The sequence below is a fragment of the Hydra viridissima genome, unplaced genomic scaffold, assembly GCF_058129835.1.
Source record: "Hydra viridissima isolate aposymbiotic clone 2 unplaced genomic scaffold, HvirCarnegie_v1 scaffold_8, whole genome shotgun sequence".
In the NCBI taxonomy this organism is placed as follows: Eukaryota; Metazoa; Cnidaria; class Hydrozoa; order Anthoathecata; family Hydridae; genus Hydra; species Hydra viridissima.
The window spans coordinates 12,383,314-12,405,047 of NW_028324307.1; the positions used below are offsets into that span (position 1 = coordinate 12,383,314).

Here is a 21,734-nt window from a genome sequence, read left to right on the forward strand (position 1 = left end):
TACAGGGTTAGTTCTTCCATGTGGTATGTGTGTACTGTTTATCATGTTGATTATGAAGATCTAACTTTTCGAGATTTGAAGTTGGTATTGTTTGTCTTCTAACTGTGTAGGCTTCGAGATTATTTGAAGTTGGTATTATCACTCTTCTATTCATGTAGGCTTCGAGATTTGGAATTTGCATTGTCTGTCTTCTATTCGTGCAGGTTTCGTGAATATTTGAGTAAACTTGATTTGCGTTTTCAATGTTTTAAACCGTGTAAATATATTCTGAAATACTCCAATTACATATACTTCAATTTCATATACTTCAATTACATATACTTCAATTTCATATACTTCAATTACATATACTTCAATTACATATACTTCAATTACATATACTTCAGTTACATATACTTCAATTTCATATACTTCAATTACATATACTTCAATTACATATACTTCAATTACATATACTTCAGTTACATATACTTCAATTACATATACTTCAATAAATTTCTTAATAATAAAATGAAAATATATTACCCCTTACAGATACTTAAATGTAAATCTTGAAAACATAATGTGAAAAATGGAAAAAGAAAATAGACAAATCATCTCAAAAATAAAATGGCGTAGGCACTGAGTAGCAAGGGCTAAATCCTGAAAAAGTGTCTTGAGAAAAGTTAAGTTTAAAAAGGTGAAATGCAAAAACTCGATTAACTAATTTAAAGCTCGATGCTGCATTTCACACAAAATACTGTTCGTCATTGTTATTGTCATTTGTTTTGTTTTGTCTATAGTGAAATACCCTAGCCGTAAAAGTTCTTCTTTTAAAATGAAGACCTCAGTTAACGGACAGAGAATGAATTTTTGTTGTAATTCTTTGTGTTGTTCACAGTTGTATTTTGAGGGTATGGAGTATAGATGGCAAATGTTACTAACTTTTTGAATGGGTAATTTAAAAGTATCGTACTGTAGATGCATTTCTTCTAAGTTAAAACATTTTAAACCTAATTGTTGGTATAACTTCTTTTCTAAGTGTCCTCTTTTGTAATAAATGGTAGAGTATTCTCCAACTAGGTTAAGAAGGTAACTTGGTGCGTCGCTACAAGCGAGGAATGTTCGTTACTCTGTTGTAGGTTGTGGAACATAAGTGAGGCCATGAATGTTGTTGAAACAAAATTTATATGATTTCTTGTCCTTATTCGAGAGTTTATGAAAATCTTCTCAGGGAACAAAATGTTTAGAGAAATAAGTATCAGTTCTTAAATGTATTATTCCTATTTCCCTGATACAATCATGATTGTTGACACGTATTGCCTCTACGTCACATAAAAACGAATTCTTTTCCCTCGCTTTTTCTCGGCGTGTGTTGCTAATGGTTCTTCTTCGGCCATTTTCCTTTTGTAGATTTTTATAATTAAATCTTGCTAAAATAACAAAAGTAATAGAGTATCACTGGCAAATGAGCAGGGTTGTGATATAAGCCTGAGCACCCGTAGTCGGATACTTGTTACTCGTATACTTATATTATTCATCATTCGACAATGGTGGATCAGTTGTCATCCAACATTTTGCGTGTGTGAAAGGTTTGATTGAGTCGAGTGCATCTTCATCTGTGAATGTTTTTGGTTTATTTTTGTCTGGTACATAACCTAAAACTAGGTGTTGTGGAAGTCCAAGTCGTTTTTGGAGTTCATGATGTATTTTGAAAAATATTGTTATCACCTTGGTGGAGTTGTGTGTTGCGTGTGAGTGGATATATAGTTTCGTGTTTAATATCATATGTCTTGTAGCAGAAGTAATTATCAAATCTTGTTTGGTAGTGTTCTTGTAATTTATGGGTCTCATAAAGTGGTAGGTAATGAAGCTGGATATAAGAGTAACAATCAGTAGCATCATTAGTATCATGGTGATTTTGACTTTCGTGTTGTTTATTGTAAAACACAATAAACTCATACGGTTTCTGTAAGGTTCAGGTTTGGAAATCTCTGAATCGCTTATGATGTTGCATGTTTGTGAGAAACTAGTTAAGATTGATTCTTTCAGATCTATTTTTACTTTCATTTGTACTAGTGTGGGTAACCCAAGGATCATGTCATGTGGTATGTTAGAGGCAATAACTACTGTGGTACAGAATGATTTCTCTGCCATTTGAATAATAATTTCGTCTTCTCCAATAATGGGTATTCTATGATTAGATGCTGATATTAAACATATTCCTTTGTTGTTTGTAGAAATCAATGATTCATCATTTGTTATCTTCAAATATAGGTCTTTACTGATTATGGTTATTACTGATCCTGTATCGATCAATGCCTTTACTTGGAATTGTGTCGCATTATTATGTATTGTGATCATTGCTTGTAGTGCTTCACTGCGACTGCCATCTTTTAAATTAATTTTTGAAATAGAAAGTAGGTTTGTTTCAGGTATATTGATCATTTCGTTACTTTCTTTGTTATCATCCTTGAGTGTTACAGGTGTTGGTTTAGTAGGTTTGATTTGGTTTTTCTGCGTTGTTTCGGGTATGTTTAATATTCGCGGGACGGCGATAGAAGGGCCATTTTTGGTTTTTCTCCGTAGAAACTTCATTATGGGTTCCTTATTTAAGTATATAAGAGATATGATTAGGAACAATATCAGTATCCATTTTATGGTTCCTCCTATTCCTTCTAATATGCCATGAGAAATATTTTCAATTCCTGTAGAGGTATCTTTTATCGCTGTACCAGAGGCGTGTATGATATTGGAAGCTGCTGTACCAAAGCTACTGACTACCTTCTCGTCTAAATTTCCAACTCCGTTTAATACGCCGTTTAAAGCAGAACCAACTGCCTTTATGATGGTACTTCCTCCTTTAGCTAGTGATTCAATGGTTGCAATGGTGAACTTATGTGAAAATATTTAGCATTGTATATGGTTCAAGGTAGTGTGGTGCAGGTGTTAGAAGGCGTTTGTCAAATCCTCTAATTTCTTTTAACTTTATCATTGCGGTTTCTTTCAAAGAGCTTTCTTGTATTGCAAAAGTTGAAACGTCACCTTCGGGTGTAATCATATAATATTGGTTGCTATAGTCTCTCAAATAAGTTACAGATGGTCGATTTTTACACAAGGTAATAGGACTTGTTCTAACTACTTGCCGATCAAATATTTTAAGGAATCGAGTTGTGTTGTCGTTTGGTATAGAAATAGGAAAGTCGTGATAGCATGTGTCATTGATTTTCCGGTTTAATTGTATCTTGTAATTAGATATCTTCTTACACTGTTCTAACTGCAAGGCATCACCTACAGTAATCACAAGTACACCGGCATCAGGGTGTATCCATTTCGAAGCAGTATCGGGAAAGGTTGAGATCATCCAGTGTTGTAGTCTTGTCATTTCTTGTTGGATAAAACAGAGTCTTTCCCATTCTTGAATCATCATTTGTTTTTGATAAACTATTGTTTGAACAATATAAGCCTCTAGAATTGGTGCTACAACATCGTCAGAAACAGTCTTAGCATATTCTTTGATGGCTTCAGTTAGTGGGTGAAATATGTTAGTGTGTGTTTTAGCGTTTCTTAAAACTAGACCATTATCCAATTGTATGGTTTCTTCATTAGTTCCCATGGTTTGTTGTACCGCTCCGCCAGCTTGTAAGCTTGGAATTAAAAAGTATTCTCCAGATCGTTGAATCTGATACGTTCCCAAAGATTGCATTTCGTTGTAATCATGATTTGGATTCTTCCATACAATAACTTTCATAGATGGATTCATATTACAAATTCCTGCATCATATAGTTGATTTATTGTGGAAAGGCATTCACTGTCTGTAAGGTGTTGTTCGATGATACTAGCGTTGCCAATTAACTGTGCTTTGAACTGTTGAACCTCATACAGTTGTTTTATTGTTGTTGTTTTTCGAAATATCCTACAATCATAATTTTCTAACACATAACTTCGCCATAGTCCTTCTTCAAATTTGTGTATCTTAGGTTGTTCTACGTCTACTATTTCTGAGTTTATTAGGGTTTTTTTGTTGGGTGAAATAATTTGTTCAAATACGTGCTTTACGTTCTCTTCTTTGGTTGATTCTCACTTTCGTTTTAACTAAATATTAAGTATTTGATTCCAAACCATTGCGAGACATTCTTCGATTGGAACTCTTATTTCTTTTTCTTGGCGTAATCTTTTACTGGAGAGAAATATATTCTGGTGATCACAGGTCAGGGTAATCTCAAAATGCGAACAGAGATAAATAGGAAACTTTGATACTTTCGGAGAATAGCGGAAGACTTCGGCTAAATAGGTTTTCAATTGATATTCTTCTTGATTCATTTTGTTTTTACAGTTCCTAATAGTAGGATAATCGTAAATGCCGAGTGGGGTGGTAGTAGTACAATCATAAATAGGTCCAAGGTCAATTGCTCTTACATTTAAAATGAATATGGGAAAGAAAAAGAATATTTGCATCAACAGTGCAAGTAGGTTGTAACTTCTTGTTCTTTTGGAATGTTGGACGAATGTCTTGATCACAGGACTAAGCGGTATGTCAGATGAACTGTGTGATGTGTGATTTCGAAGGTAAGTTTTCACTAAGTCTGGGTGGAGGTTCTTTTCGGGTTCCCAAGTGTTTTCTATTTCTTCGTAGTCTTTCCATTTAATGAGAAATTCTCTATTCCCTTTACACGTTCTGTGGTTTCTTATTGCTTCAACTATGAAGATGTCACTATCATCAGTTATACCTCGATCAATTATCGATGGTGTTTCATCTGTTGAGAGGGTCTTGCTTTGGGGTTGTTGAGCTACTTGGTGTTTTCCCATAAAATTCGTCTTCTTGTCGGTTAACCTTAAGATCAGATGCTCTTGCTTTTTCAAACTCTGTAGGCTGATAGTCTTGGCTTTGATTAAGAATACTATTTGAAGCATCATCTTCACTATCGGAAGGTTCTGTGTTATCATTTGGCTTCATCGGAGGTTCATGAAATTTCTTGACTCTGTTAGAATGAACAATGAAAGGTGCTTTACTGCTATCAACAAGCTGTACTTTAAAAATAACTGGGGAAGCCTTTTCGACAATTTGGTATGGTTCTTGCCATTGTGTGTGTAATTTGGGTGATAGGCCTTGTTTTCTCTCTTTGTTGTGTATCCATACTTTTTCTCCATCTTTAAATGTTGGTTCTTTGGTATCTCTGTCATAATAGAGTTTTTTTTGCAGTTGTGCTTTCTGTAGATTGCTTCTTGCTAGCTTGTGAGCTAGTTGTATCCTGGTAGCTAGTAGATCTCTATATTCTGATACGGTGTGAGGGACTTCTTTCGGAGTGTAAAAGATAATATCCGGAGGTAATCTTGGCTCTCTGCCGAGTAACAAGAAATATGGTGATTCACCGCGTGATGAATTTACAGATGTTCGGTATGCGAATAACGCAGCGTTAATGTGTACATCCCAGTCTTTTTGATGATCCCTAACATACATAGACAGTGTTTTGACTAAAGTACCATTAAATTTTTCTACCATTCCATCACATTCAGGGTGGTAGGGTGTGGTGTTTATTTTCTTTGTGTTTACCATCTTACAGAGTTCATTTATCAACTTGGAAAGAAAATTGGTACCCCTATCTGTTGAAAAGGTGCGTGGGGCTCCAAACCGAAAGATTATATTGTCGAGTAACAATTGTGCAATTATAACGGCATCTATATTTGAAGTTGCGAATGCCTCTGGCCAAGCTGTCAATCTATCCTGAAAAACGATAATGTATTTATTTCCAGATAGTATTGTTGGGAAAGGACCTATTATATCGCAGGCTACTTGGTCCCATGGTTCTGTTGCTGGTATTGGTTGAAGTGGAGCTTTATTTTTTGGACGGTTTCCTTTTCTTTGTGAACAGTGAGTACATCCTCGAATCCAGTGTTCAACATCTGAGTACATCAGTGGCCAGTAGTACCGTTTCCTAAGCTTATTAAGAGTCTTAACAAATCCAAAATGTCCGGCGGTTGCATGATCGTCAGCCCAATAAATGATTTCATTTCTAAACTGAGGAGGTATGACTAGTTGTTTATAAATTCCTTCAGCAGTTTTCTTAGAAGGCTCGTATATGTGATAAAGAATATCGTTTTCGTCTAGCATATAACTATTTATATCAGCTAATAATCTAGTTGCTTCTTTCTTATCATCTGGAATCGTTTGATCTTTAAGATAAAGTATCTTGTGTGAGAGTTCTGTATCGGATAGTTGTAGATATTTGAGTTCTTCTTTCTCTGGAGTTAACTTGCTATGGATAAAGTAATGCTCCTCATCCAGCTGATCATTCATTTCATCATCTCTCTGGTTTATAATGTTATTATCTTCGTGGTCTCCTGACATGTCTATCAATATCTCGTTGTCTGAAATGTCGTTGTCCGGAAAGTGTCTTTCTAAAACATCGCTTGGTTGGTCAGCCATTGAAAAAAGAAATATGTCATCTTCATTTAAAAAGTCTCCTTCGTAAGTTCTTCTTGATAAAGCATCGGCGCTCCCATTTTGTCTTCCAGGTCTGTATTCAACATCATAGTCATATGACTGTAATAATAAAGCCCATCTTGTGATCTTTCCAGTGGGTTCTTTGGAATTTAAGATATAATTTAATGGTCGATGATCAATAACTATTGTAAAGCGTTTACCGTGCAAGTAGGCATGACATTTCTTGACTGCAACAACTATAGCTAACGCCTCTCTTTCTGTTACACTAGCTTTTTGTACTCTGGCTGAAAATTGCCGTCCTCCATATAAAATTGGTCTTTCTTTCCCGTCTATTCGTTGGCTAAGAGTGAATCCAAGTCCTGTTGCACTGGCATCGGTTGTGAGTATAAACTTTTGAGTAAAATCTGTATATGCTAATAATGGTTCCTCTACAAGTCTTTGTTTTAAAATATCGAAAGCTTCTTGACAACTGTCATCCCATCGGAACTTGACTCCTAACCTAGTGAGGTTGTAAAGTGGTGCAGCAATTTTGCTAAAATTCTTAATGAATCTGCGGTAATAACATACTAATCCTAAGAATGATCTTGTTTCCTTGACATTTTTTGGTATCGAATAACTTTTTACAGCAGATAAATTTTCTTGGTTTGGTCTTATACCATCCCTAGTTACAATGTGTCCAAGAAAGGTGGCTGATTCTTGCGCAAAACTACATTTACTAGCCTTCATTTTTAAATTTGCTTCTGCAAGTCTTTAATACTTTATCAATATGTTGAAGATGTTCTTCAAATCCAGACGAAAATATGATTATGTCATCAATATATATAAAGCAGAATTTCCATAACTCCTCTCGTAAAACATGTTCCATTAGTCGCTGAAAGGTGCTAGGTGCATTACAAAGTCCGAACGGCATAACGTTGCATTCAAATAATCCTCGGTGTATTATAAAAGCTGTTTTCTCCCTAGAAGTTTCTTCCATTTCAATTTGCCAGAATCCGCTCATTAAATCTAGGGTTGTAAAATATTGGGCACCGTTGAGACTGTCCAGTACATCATCAATCCTGGGAAGAGGATGTGAATCCTTTTTGGTTACTGCATTAACCTCTCTGAAATCAATGCAAAGTCTCACTTCTCCGTTTGGTTTTGGAACTAAAATAACTGGTGCTGCCCAAGGACTTACTGACTTTTTTATTACATTTGTTTTCAGCATCTTATCCATTTCTTCGTCTATTTGCTTTCTTTGTTTTGGAGACACTTGGTAGGGTCTTTTCCTTATCGCTGCACTATTTCCTGTTTCGATAACGTGTCTTATAAGATGTGTACGCCCTAATTGGTCTGGTGTCTTAGCGAATATATCTTGGTGCTTTGATAATAGCTTAGTAATGTCAACAATTTGTTTCTCAGTTAGTTTGGAATTCTGTAACTGTAACATGAGCTCTTTTGTTTTCTCACTTCCTATTGTCAAGTGCTGATTATAATTATTGTTTGATTGAGCATTAATGTTTGATAAACTTAGTTCATCTTCAGGTGATCCAATAAGAGGTATTTGATATGCCTTACCTAAGAGCGTATCCTTCGGTAGTTCTTGTGATTCCATAGATAAATTCGAAATTAGTAATGTGACTTTGTTGTTGTCTCCAGATACAAGAATAGGTTGGAGATACAGATCACTTTGGTAAAGAAGCTCTGGATTTGGTTCGAAACAATAGTCATTTTTGGTTGGGAAGTTACAGGAAACTTGCAAAATGGATGTTGAAAATGGTTTTAAAAATGTTCGTTTTGTGGTAAGGATTTCTTGGTATTTGCCATCAAGCTGCTGTGATTTATCTTCTAAGATAGTATTTTCCTCTAACTGATATGGGCCATCATTAATTTCTAAAGATAGCTTGTTTTCTTTAAAGTCTATAATCCCATTGTACTCTGTGAGGAAGTCTTTGCCAAGTATGACATCATAGTTGAGATTCTTAATGACATATGTTTTAAACTTGTATGTATGCTTCTCAATTTCGAACTCTAAGGTAAACATTCCCTTTATGGACAGTGTTTGACAGTTGGCAGAAGTAACTCGTGGTAAGTCACTTTTTTGTAGGGTTACATTGTTTCCAGCATTCTTAAACATTTCGTATAGGTCATAACTTATAGCAGTGATAGCTGCTCCAGTGTCGATTAGTATTCTTGTCCAATGATTGCATACCTTTCCCCATATGTTAAGATTAGTTGTTTGAGGCACAGTTTTCTTTTTAGATATTTGGTCCGTATCTCGATCAAACATAAATCTATGTTTGATCAAGATACGGACTTTGATACGGTTCTTGACTTAAATCTACCAATCTAACTGGTATGATTGTCTCTTCTAGTATCTCTTTCTTTTGGTTGGAACTGACCAAATCGTTAACATCCTCGTTGTTTTTGATCGATAATGACACTTGCTTCATCTTGTACAACTTCTGGATCTTCGTATGTGAAGCTTTTCATATTTCGGAGCTCCTGATTTATTGTACTGAGATATTCCTTGTTGTTTACTTCTTCTTTCGCTTGTGAAAAAGACTTTTGCTCCATAATATGTTGTGACAAACACCGAACCTGATCTCGTAGATTGCTTAGTTAGTGATCTGTTCACAAAAGTTTCATGGGTGATCTGTACACAAAAGTTCTCAATCTCGTGACGTTTGCAATTGTTCTCATCTTCATATGAAGAGTTCAGAGGAGTATAATCTAGCATATAATATGACATATGATCTTGTTCTGGTGTATTATTGTAACAACCGGTGTTGGCTTCATATGGGTATCTCTCATGAAAAGTTGGTATCTGATTGTTTGTATAAGATTTGTATCCGTAATCATAACTGTCATCCCAAAAGTAGTCTTCAGCATCTTCATATTCCAAGGTCACGTCGTCATCATTTTTGAAATAATTCTCCTGATGTTGAGCAATACTATCTATACCTAGTATACGGATTGACATATCATTTCTTTGACTTTCATGGGTACCTGTTATTGTATTTTGAACGTTATTCCACTTGTTATTTTGTGGTCTTGATTTCACATAATTATCCTTATAAGTTTGTTGTGGGTTGTTTGAGGTATTCGATCTCCAATTTTGGCTATTCGAAACGGTTTGAATGCATTTATTGTCCATGTTTCTGCTCTGGTTATCAAAATTTCGTGGAGTCCAGTTTCTATTGTTTCTCCATTGCGGTTGTTGCGTAACGTTTTTCCTGTACAGATACTGCGAGTTGTTACTTTGTGGAATCCTAGGATGTTGATATTCTTGTCTGCATTGTCTTGCCAAATGTCCCGTCTTATTGCACATAAAGCAGGTTGGTTGATTTACTGTTGCTGGGTTATAATCCTGATTTTGGCCAAAGTTACTATTATTTTGTCTCCGTAGTCCAACCTTTAACTTTCTGATCTCCTCTTTGAGCCTAGCTACTTCTTTAGTTGCATTTTCTGGATTAGCTAAATTCGCAGGTGTTGCACTATACGCAGCCACGGGTGGTATGTCGCTATCGGCAAAAGATACAGTGTTATGTTTAGCAGACTGGTTTTGTAATTTTGTGATGGTCCTTATCACGGTTTCGACTATGCAAGCGTCATCATCAATGTTAACTAAATTATTCACCCTAGCAATTCTGACTGCTTGTGTGTATGTTTCCGGTTGGCTTAAAAGAAGTTTTCTCTTTAAACTAGAAGTAACTCCTTGAATAAAAAGATCTCTTTTAGTTTCTTCCGAAACTTTTAACTCTTGCGACAGCTTCTCTAAATTTGCTATAAAATGTTCAAGCCCTTTTTCTCCTTCTTTTAGTCCATACAGTTGGGTTTTCTTAATCCAAATACGTTCTGGTGGTTCATACTCATTCTGAAAAGCTTGTTGTATTAATTGTAAATCTTGCCTTATTTTGTTTGGAAGGGATTCATAAAATATCGAAGCAGATTTATTTAAGCAAACTGGAAAAGCGCAAAGTTGTTCATTATTGTCCCATTTGTTAAATGTGGCAGTTCTCTTAAATTGAAGGAAAAATTCTTTTACATCATCATCTGGTCCTCCGTTAAACTGAGGTAAACTAGACATATCGATTGTTGGTCTTAATGAGCTTGTAATTCTTTCTAACTAATTAAGAGTGTTTCTCTCATCTTTTTGTCAAACAAAAGAAGCTTCGGCTTCTTGTTTTGTCGTGGAATTTAATAGTTTTCTGACAACTTTTTCTATCTTCTTTTATCTTATAATTTTATCAATATACTCATCTCGCCTATCATTTTTCTCGTGTCTTAGAGAGTCTCGATCAAAATTATCTATTGGTAAAACTTCAATGTCCGGGGTGATACAGTTGGGTGCAGATGGTGTTTTTGAGTAAAATAGTGGTATAACATTAGGATTGTTACAATGAGGTGAACCTGAATGACTCGCCATAATTTTTTGGTGTTGAGAAGAAAATTTTTCAAATGTTTTCTAAATGTGTTTCAGTTTTTTTTAAAAATTTTCTTTCTGTTCTCCTCTTCTCTTAAACAAAATTTTTTTTTGATGTTTTTTTTTCTTCGCTTTTTGTTTCAAAAATAAATTATTTAAATGTTTGAAAATAGTTAATAATGAAAGAGTCTAAAGTGTGAACCGTGCAAATATCTCACTGATTTATGAAGAAATGAGTGAATAAAATTGATCTCGGTAGGAATCTTCAGTGTGAGGGCGGCGGATTTTATTTATTTTTGTATTTTAATGATGCGATTATTAAATGTGACTATAGTGGTTGGTTCTATGTAAGTGTAATGGTAGCGCAAATATAGAGAGTGATAGAATGTGAGGTAGGACTGTCAGTGTGTAACGCAGATGTATATATATATATATATATATATATATATATATATATATATATATATATATATATATATATATATATATATATATATATATATACATATAATTTTTAAACAGCTAAATTTTTCAAAATTTTTTGTCATAACTTTTTAACTCTTCACTGAAAACAAATAAATTTTTCAATAGTTGCTCATGTAATGTGATTACATACAATAAATTACTCAAAAACATGATACGGAACTTGTAACGGAAGGGAGAAATTCAAACTTTATTGAAATCATAATCGTGCAAAAGTTTATAAACAAATGAAAAAATTCACACCATCCGAAAGCACCTGAGATAAATTATTTTTATTGGTCGGTTTTTAGCCTTTCATTTGACGATCGAAATATTCCCAAAGATGCTCTGTTGGATGTTAATCTGGGTTTTGAGAAGACTCATTCGAAGTATACTCATTCGAAGTATAAATATACATTATACCCTGATTGTATCTAAATATACATTCGATGCGATGAAGCCGACTAAAAGAATCATAACTGAAAGATCCCCAAACCATTATATTCTAACCACCATGTTTAACTGTTGGCATTTGATACTTAGGAGCAAATCCTTCATCTTTCGGATGTCTCATGTATTTGATACCGTTGCTATCAAACCTACATCATTGATTCATCACTGAATAGGAAATTTTAACCATTCTTTTGAAGTCCAATCAAAATGAGCTTTTGTAAATTTCAATTGGGCTGAGCGATTATTTAACAATATCAATGGTTTATTGACAGAACAATGACCAAACAAGCTATGCTGACGCAAACAACGTTTTTTAGTAACTACGTTTTGTAATATCTAAGCTGCACTAAACAACAATCTTTGCTCATAATCCTACTTAATTCGACAAGATTTCAGCAGGGATCTTGTTTTAATTTTCTTACCAAAGTTCTGTCTTGATGTTCTGTAATATCTTTGGCCTGCCTGGACGATGCTTATTTTCAAGTGTCTTTTAGTGTCTGTATCTCTTACTAAGTACGCTAATTGTTGATTTAGTCACATCAAAAAGCTCAAAAGTTTGCTTATAAGGAATATTCTTCTCTACAGCACGTATTATTAAATTTTTCTTTTTTCTTGACAATTAGATTTTCCCATTACTTTTTAAATTTGATTTAAGTTAAATATTATATCCAGTAAATTATATATATATATATATATATATATATATATATATATAAAATAATAATAATAATGATAATAATAATAATTATTATTATTATTATTATTATTATTATAATAATATAATAATTTATGTTATAAAATTATATATATATGTATATATATATATATTTATATATTCCATTTATTATTTTCCATTTCCTTAGATTTTCTTCTTCAAATTCAATTACCAAAACCATAGCTAGAAATTTTGTTGGATATGACATTACCACTAGGCTGGCCTGGATTAACCATTAGGCAAACAAGGCATTTGCCTTGGACACCAAGCGTTTTGGGGCACCACGAGTCCTCAAAAAACAATTTTTTTTAACAAATTTAAGTCCAGAAACAACTGAAAATAGAACAAGTGCTATAAAACTGAAGAAATATATTATAATAAAAATTCACATTTAAGTTTGGTAAAATCTTGAATGCTTAAAAATTAAGCTATGAACAAGCTGTTTTTTTCTATTTAGCTTTTTTTTAAACTAATTATTTTTTTTTGCGCTTTAATGACTTCACTTGAGATAGAAATGAGTAGACGAAGACAACTATATAATGATTTAGCAGTTCGCTTTTCTTGTTTGGTCGATGGATCATTATCACAAACATCTCAGTGTTGTGAAAAACTAACAAATGTTTATCCTAAAGATCTGAACAATAATTTATATACTGAACTACAACAGTTTCGTTCATTTATTCGACACAAGTTTCCAGCTGCATCAAAATCGGAAAACAACACGTTCAATCATGGAGAATTATAACAAGTAATAGTTAGAGACAATATTGAGTGTGCGTTTCCAAATGTTGAAATTGCCTTCCGCATATTTTTAACATTAATGGTTACTAACTGTTCAACTGAGCGTACTTTTTCTCAGTTGAAACGTACAAAAAATCCAAATAGATCAACAATTAAATAAGAAAGGATTGATTTCTTATCTCTACTTATGATTGAGGCAGATATTTTGCGCAAAAATAACTTTGAAGATAGGGGAGATGGGGGCGCATTGATCGCCGTAGCAGTGTTTTGAAAATTGCGCAGAACCTGAAAGAGATGTAAAAACTTATTAACTACGAAACACATGTAGAACTATCTGGCTTTTGGAATATATAAATATTTTGATTTAAAAAAATGATAAACATGAATAATTTTAACTTTTAAACAACCCTCTCAAAAGATCAATGTACCCCAAACTATGGGGTACTATGATCTCCGACTTGGGGCACATTGATCTTATATGCGTAATATTATCTAAACGTTTAACACTTCTATAACTAAATCTTGTAAATAATTTAGTCAAAGGGTAATATTGTATAACATATAATACATCTAAATTTTTTAATTATTTTTTAAATATAGCAGTTAAACCCACTAGTCTAATTTTTAATTAAAAAATGTATAAATCACAGCAGCTATAAGCTACCCGCTTTATATACGTTTAAAACTTTACAACAACTTGAAATTTATTAGAACTGAAATATAAAGACTGAAATAAGAATACAACTTTTAAGTTTACAAAACTTGTTAAAAGTACAATATTTTGATTAAGAATATTTCATCATTTGTGAAAGTCAAGTTGTGAAGCAGCTTTTGGTTTACATTGTTTTTTATTCCTAAGCAAGTAATTCTTAGTTTCTTTCTTATCTTTTGTGGAGACTTTTTGTTGATTTTTGGTTTGCTTCAAAATTTTCTTTTCTTTTGACAAACGAATTTCATTTCTGACAGGAGTATCAGTCAAGATCCTTGTTTTTAACTGCCTACTTTTAACTTTTTTTTTTCTGGCAGATGCTTTTGGGTAAGGTTTTAAAACCTCAGGTGAGATTATAGAAGCAACACTTGTTGACACTTTGTTTAAAATACTTGTTTCAATATTTACTATAGTTATTTCAGACTCTATGTGATTAACATGTGCTGGTATCATTTCAGATTCCATGTTGTTGACAGGAGTGATAGTAACTGTATCTGGAGCAGCTCTATCTGTAACTGATGATGGTAAATATTCGTCATCTTTGAAAATTTCAGAATTGAATGGCTCAATGCCAGCTACTCTAAATCCTGTCTGTATATTAGATGGTGAGAAAGCTTTTGTATACGGTTCTCGAACTTTTGAAACAATATCATAAATGGTCATTGGTCTTGGGTTTGAAACCATCCAATTATCACATGCAGAATTGTAAAACCTTTTCAATGGTCCAAAAACAGTTCTATCTAATGGCTGCAATTTATGGCTGCAATGGGGAGGAAAACTAATCATTGTAATTCCGTGTTGAATTGCAAGCTCCAAGCCTTTAACAGAAATATGACTTTCATGACTGTCGAGAAGTAACAAAACTGGAGATTCCTGAGAACAGTTTGAATATTTAACAAAATGTTTAATCCATTCTATGAAAATTTCTGAGTTCATCTAACCAGAAGGATTTGCAAATCCCACACATCCAGGAGGTCCTTCCTTAATCATGTAATCATGAAACTTTACCCTAGGAAAAATAAATAATGGAGTTTCCAATAGCATTAGAATGGAATTTCCAATAGCATTAGAGGCACAACATGCAGTTACCAATGTTCCTCGTTCTGCAGATGTGATTCTTCCAACTTGTTTGCTTCCTCTACCAGCTAAAACCTTAACCGGCTTTTGAACTGTTGTTAAACCAGTTTCATCAACATTATATATACAGTTAGAATTATATTTATATCGATTTCTTACCGTTTTAAGATTTTGAAAAAACTCTCTTACAGTGTGTTTGTTAAAAGCTGTTGATCGAGCGAAGCTCGTTGCTTCAGGTGTTCGTAGAGACAACTCTGGTTGTCTTTTCATAAAACCTTGCAACCAATCAATGCCTGCAATTTTATTTTTGATCCATGATGATGGGCATATCTTATTGTTTTTTAAAGCAAATTCATATGCCAATAATCGCGTTGACCTAGTTGAAAGGCCATAGTTCATTTTTGATGCAATTAGTAAATAACTTGATAAACTTTTTTCATCTTCTGCTGTAAAAACTTGTCTATTGTTGTAGTTAGGCTTGAAAGCTTCATTTGGATTAAGCCTCTTTTTACGACAATATCTTTTTAAAGTCATTCTATCTATGTTAAACTGATGTGCTACAACATTCAGTTGTGTTCCTTCTAAAACTTTATTAACAGCTACTTTCATTGTTTCACTTGGTATAGCAACTTTATTTGTTTTTTTAATTCTATTTCTAACCATTTTAAGATCTGTAAAAAAATATATCAATAAAAACATATGTTTTTAATAAATGCTAATATTTAACATAATAATATTATGTTAAATATTTTTTAATTATTATGTTAAATATTATTCTTTTGATATTATAAAATAATAGTATTATTATTACTAGCTTATAGCATAAGTAGATTTAAAAAATGAAATGCTAAAAGCTATTGTTTGTTTATAAATAGTTTTTTTTTAAATTATAAATACAATTCCATTCGTTTAACTGTATTGCTTATAAACAAAAACATGGGGCACTTCGTCTTCTATGGGGCACTTTGGTCCTCCGATCAATGGGCCCCGCATAGTCAGAGATCAATGTACCCCAATAGGTATAGGTAACATATTGATAGCAATATCTACTGTATAAATTGCAGCCAAATAAAAATTATATATTATATTATACACCTAACACTTACAAATTTAAAATAAAATTGTTGTTAACCCATACAGACATCTAAATAAAAATATATTTGAATTATAGTACGATTTAAAAAAATCACTTTTTATGACGAAAAACAATATTTTCTTTATTTTTTTTGACGCTGATAACCTTATGAAAAAATATTACGAATAATCAATTAGGGAAGCATAATGGTTAATTAAATTGCAACCTCACTTCTAGTAAGGCAAAAATGAACGAGTAAAAGCCAAAAGATCATACTGCCCCGGCGATCAATGCGCCCCCATCTCCCCTATACTCAAAGACTTTGGTAGATGTAAATCTAGAAAAAAAAACTTTAAAATCTAAATGACTATATCTTTTTGATTTTTTCGTCTAATAAAAAACACAGTTTGTCTATTATTATTTCAAAATTTATTAGCTATTAATTTTAATACAGAAATACTTTATTGTAGGTTTTATATGAGTGATAGTAGTACAAACTACAAACAAATTTGTTAACAACTGTTTTCTTTGCATAATATTGAACATACCAGCGGTCACAGTCAGCGAAAAATCAGGGGCCCCGGGCAGAAGGGGCCACCGATGTGGGTTTTTGCCTTGGGCACTAAAAAGGTTTAATTCGGGCCTGCCACTAGGTTTCATTTATTGCTGATAATATTCCATAGATCAAGTCCTTTAGTTTAAAATATATTGGCAAAAATAGTGCTCCATTTAGAAAATCTACTAATAAAAATAAGTTAAATTTTTTTAAAAACAGTCAAAATGCTTTTCTTAACTAGAACAGCATGGAGTGCTATTTTTGACAATATCTCTTCTTCGAAAGGACTTCTTGCCAGTATTGATTGCAAACTAGTTTTAATTTTTTTTGGATTTCCTTAAATTCAAGTTGTTGTTTTTTTTTAAGGTACCTGTTAGTTGACAATTTTAAACACATTGATGGACAGTAAGAACAAGTGAAGTTCAAAAATTAACACTACATGTTTTTGTAATTTTGTAATTATAGCGTTACTTGTGAATAGTTATGTGCGTAAAGGATATGTATTATAGCTAGGGACAGGCGAAAAACACGGTAAAAAAGTGCGAAAAACACGGCGTACTTTAATAAAAATCGCAAAAAGCACGGTAAAAACATGGAAAAAACACGGCATCAAAATGCCATATTTTTATTCATAATACAATGACTTCAATAAGCAAAAAACTGTGTTTTAACTAAGATTTTATGACCGTTTGTTCAACTTTATTGCTGAAGTCTCTAAATGGAAATTATTTACTTAGCTCTTAGCTTACTGAATTAAAATCCATCATCACGTGAAGCGCCAAATTGTCATCGTTTAAGTTTTGACGCTGTGGTGTATTAACAAGCGTATATCGGCTAACGCTCCGCTCCGCATCTACCGAATTACAGGGTACAGGCAGATAACGAACAGCAAGCTCAAAGATATGTGGAAAACGATCACGTGATGAGAACCAGAATGTCAGTGGCTTGACATAATCATAAATCTCTTTAACAGCCAGCTTATAGGCAGCAATTTCACTTGTTGGAATGCGTTTCTTATCATCGTAGCCCGGAATGCCATCAAGGAATGCATAGTAGGTCAAAGTTTTAGCTTGCTGAGGATCGAACATTCGAACTGATTGGAGAAATCTTAGTCCAGGCTGCGTGAAGCGTACTGCAGAAGCCGGGCAATAATATTGCATCAGTTTAGCCGTGGCATCGCTGTACGCAGCACGTTGCGATTCTGGTAGATCAGTGGTTTCCAACTCGTCTGAATAATCTGTGAATCACAAAAACAAGTTGAGCCTACCATCAGTTATTAAAATTTTTTATTTTGATGTGCAATGTTTATTTGATACTTTTAGCAACGATTGCTATTATACTGTTACAACTGTAACTGGAGGGAGGAAACCGTATCAATATCTACATGTGTCTGTTCAGCTATATACTCTCGGTACCGCTGCTTTCGTGAAGAACAGTGAACAAATATAGCTTTGAAGCACGCCACTAATCGGTCAACTTTTTTAAATCTTTGCCTCCAAGTTTCACCAACAAGACTAAGAATGTGAGCATTACACGACAAATGAACACAGAGGGGGAGTATCCCTTAGAGATTTCTCATAGTCTTTGTCATGTAACTGGCATTGTCTGTAACAAATGCACTGACTTTATTGAAGTTAACGTTGAACTTGTTCAGGATCTTAATAATTGCCTGACTGACTGTCGTTGCATTAACGTTTTCTAAGTAGACCAGGTCAACTGTTACCGCCTTCATCTGCATTTCATCAGAACTTGTTACTGGTAGTATAAACAGTATATGTAGGACGAAACGATCTTGGGAATCGCTGGCCTTATCAGTGACTACAAAAACTGAAGATGCTGCTTCAACACGAGCTTTCAATTCATCATGATTAACATCAAAAACTTTTGGTAGATAATCGCGCCGTAGGTGACTTACACATGGCAGTGCCCCAAGATTCTTCACATTCGTCTATAAATACTCCTTTAGCTTAGGATAATCAAGTTTGTTTAGCGGAATGTTAGCTGCAGTAAATGCCTCCACTAATTCAAACTGAGCAAGATTTCGTGCATTACATGACTCAGATACCTTGCTTCTTCGCACGAGTTTCATTTGTTTCATCGAGACTTTTACGTTTTTGAGTGTGCATAGGTGTTAGCAAGTGTCTATTAATCGTACCTTTTCTCGTATGATCTAGTGTAACGTTACAACTTGTGCAAAAGAGACGGCCATCGTCGGCGTCCAAAGTTCCCTAGGAATACTGTTTTGCGCGCTCGGCACAAGAAACATTCACGGCGTTCTTCAACATAATTAATTGTAAGATGTTTATTGATTGACACGCAACTCGTTTACGAAAAAATGGTTATTACTAACCGGAAATGACAGATGAGTCACATGACATAACGTCAAGCAATTACCACTAACAACAAGTAAGTAAGAGAATAGAGCGAGTTAATTTTAAAAAAATACAGAAAACACGGTAAATCTGAAAAAAAAAAACACGGATTTCTCAGAAAACACGGAAAACACGGCAATTGACGAAAAACACGTAAAAAACGGCTTCCGTGTTTTCGTGTTTTTTGCCTGTCCCTAATTATAGCGTACTTGTAAATAATTGTATGTGTGAAAAGTTGTGTGAATGCCTTATAGCATTAATTGTAAATAATTGTATTTGTGAAAAGATATATGTGAATGCCTAGGGAATGCCTACTTGTAAATAATTGTATGTGTGAAAAGATATGTGTGAATACCTAGGGTATTAATCTGTATATAAATTGTGTTGAACTTTACAAAGATATATCGGCGTTTACGCACAACTAAAAAACGATCTTTTTTATGCGAAACTACAAGCTATTTCGGCGAAATGGCGACTAAACTTGATTTAAAGTTAATTCCAGAGTTTAGTTGAAACGATTAACAGTCAGTTGCGAAGTGGCTGGAAAAGGTTGGACTGGTATGTAAAATAATTGGTGTAACCGATCTGGAACGTGTGGTTCCTCTCCATCTCACTGATGGTGCATTCGTAGTGTATCAACAGTTAGCAGAGACTGATAAAGAAAATTTTAAGAGAATAAAGGAGGCTTTGCTTGAAGCTTTTGCCTTTGATGCATTTACAGCCTACGAGCAGTTTATCACAAGAAAGCTGAAACATGGAGAAGCAGTTGATGTTTACTTGGCAGAACTACGAAGATTGTCTACCCTAATTGGTGGGCTACCAGACAAAGCGATCGCGTGTGCCTCGATGCTGAGATCGAGTTCTCGTATGGACGATCTTACAACTGTTCAAATACTTGCGCGAGCAAGGACTCTGATGATCGAGGAACGGAACTACGGGATGGTGGAAATATTTGCTGTAGCTGTAGTGAAAAGTAGTGATCCGAGGTTGCTAGAAGATAAAACACAATCAGTGTGCTATGAGTGCAAACTTCCCAATCACTTTGCGAGAGATTGTTATTTAAGAAGACATAGTTATCGAAACAAGTCAAGTAGAAGACGGGAGTCAAGCGATGTGCTGTGCTACTCGTGTCAAGAGTATGGACACATATCAATGTGTCCAAAAACGGAGTGAGGGAGAAGACGTCTGCGCCAGTTCTCTGCCTAAACAATCAATAATGGCGTTACCTACCATGCTCTTGGATATTAACGGTGTATTTCAGGATGTACCTGCTTCATCTATAAAAAATGTGCGACAAAAATAACGAAGAAAGAAGATAGAGTAAATGGACAACAACAGCAGTGCGAAGGTGTTAGCCAAACTCGAATCACCGCGCCAAATGGAAATACAGTGTGTGTGGAAGCAATTGTGGTCAATTTCAAACCACTGGGTTTTTGTTTCATAATGGGTATGAATGGAATAGTGGCACTTGGTGGAGTATCGATTTCTGCAACGCGGGATGTTTGTTTTATGAAAAAAGAAGCATGTTTACTTGGTCTAAAAAGCGATTTGTCAATAGATGATCATAGTATGAATATAACGGCTCAGGATTTCACAGCTTCATTTGAAAAGAAAAATAGAGAATGGATAATTGCGTGGAAATGGAATACCAAACTGAAAATCTGGTGAATAGAATTGCTGAATATACCATCCCCATTGGCATAAAACACGATTACGAAAAAGAAATTAAAGGTTGGATAGAGAAAAAATGGCTGCAAAAGTACGAAGCGAAAAAATACGGTCCAGTAAAAGGTTTGGTTCCACTTATGGCAGTGGTGCAGCAAAACAAAGGGAAAGTGCGACCAGTGTTAGACTTCAGGGAGCTGAACACGTTTATTGAACCATTTACGGTGTACACGGATGCATGTGCTGACAAACTTCAAGACTGGAGACGGCTTGGAGAAAATATTTCAATTATTGATTTATCTTCGGCCTACATGCAACTCAAAATCAGCGAGGAACTCTGGGCTTACCAAACTGTTGTGTTCCGTGGACAGAGGTTTTGTTTAACACGTTTAGGATTTGGCCTGAACGTTGCGCCCGTCATAATAAAAGCAGTTTTGGACAAAGTTCTATCGCAAGACGAAAAGATCTGGAAGGGAACATCATCATACATTGATGATATTCTTGTAAATGAAGACATCGTATCAGTTCGCAGTGTACTTGATCATTTGGATATGTATGGACTGCATTGTGAGCCGGCGGTTCGTGTGTCCGAAGGGGCGAGAGTTCTAGGATTACAAGTTGGAATTGAAAATAAGAAGTTATTTTGGAAGAGAGACAACGATTTTGGTGAAGTTCCAAGTTCTCTAACGAGGCGAAAAATCTTCTCTTTATGTGGAAAAATGACAGGGAATCTTCCAGTTTGTGGTTGGTTGCGTGTAGCTTCGTCATTTGTTAAAAGGACGGCAAACGCCCTAACAAAAACATGGGATGAGAAGATACAATGCGATTTTGTTGAAAAAATGGTGAACGGTATGGTAAAAAGAACACGTAACGACGATACTGCCAAAGGAGTTTGGAATGTTTATGGCAACGAGGCAACAGTGTGGGTGGATGCTAGTTCACTAGCGCTAGGTGTGAGTATCGAAGCTGATGGCAATATAATCGAAGACGCTTGTTGGTTAAGAAAAGATGATACAACACATATAAACATGTCTGAACTCGATGCAGTAATCAAAGGACTAAACATGGGTCTCAAGTGA

At 34.4% G+C, this 21,734-nt stretch overlaps 1 protein-coding gene across 1 annotated transcript; it reads left to right on the plus strand.

Moving 5' to 3' along the window:
* The first annotated feature begins 20,612 nt into the window (after window positions 1-20,612).
* On the plus strand, window positions 20,613-21,734 carry LOC149885168 (uncharacterized). The gene has a single exon (XM_090094644.1). It carries the CDS (start codon window positions 20,613-20,615, stop codon window positions 21,732-21,734), a length of 1,122 nt encoding a protein of 373 aa, XP_089950770.1.

Excerpts from the sequence above, each read along its gene's own strand:
- LOC149885168 (XM_090094644.1), top strand. The coding sequence starts at position 20,613 with ATGGATAATTGCGTGGAAATGGAATACCAAACTGAAAATCTGGTGAAT.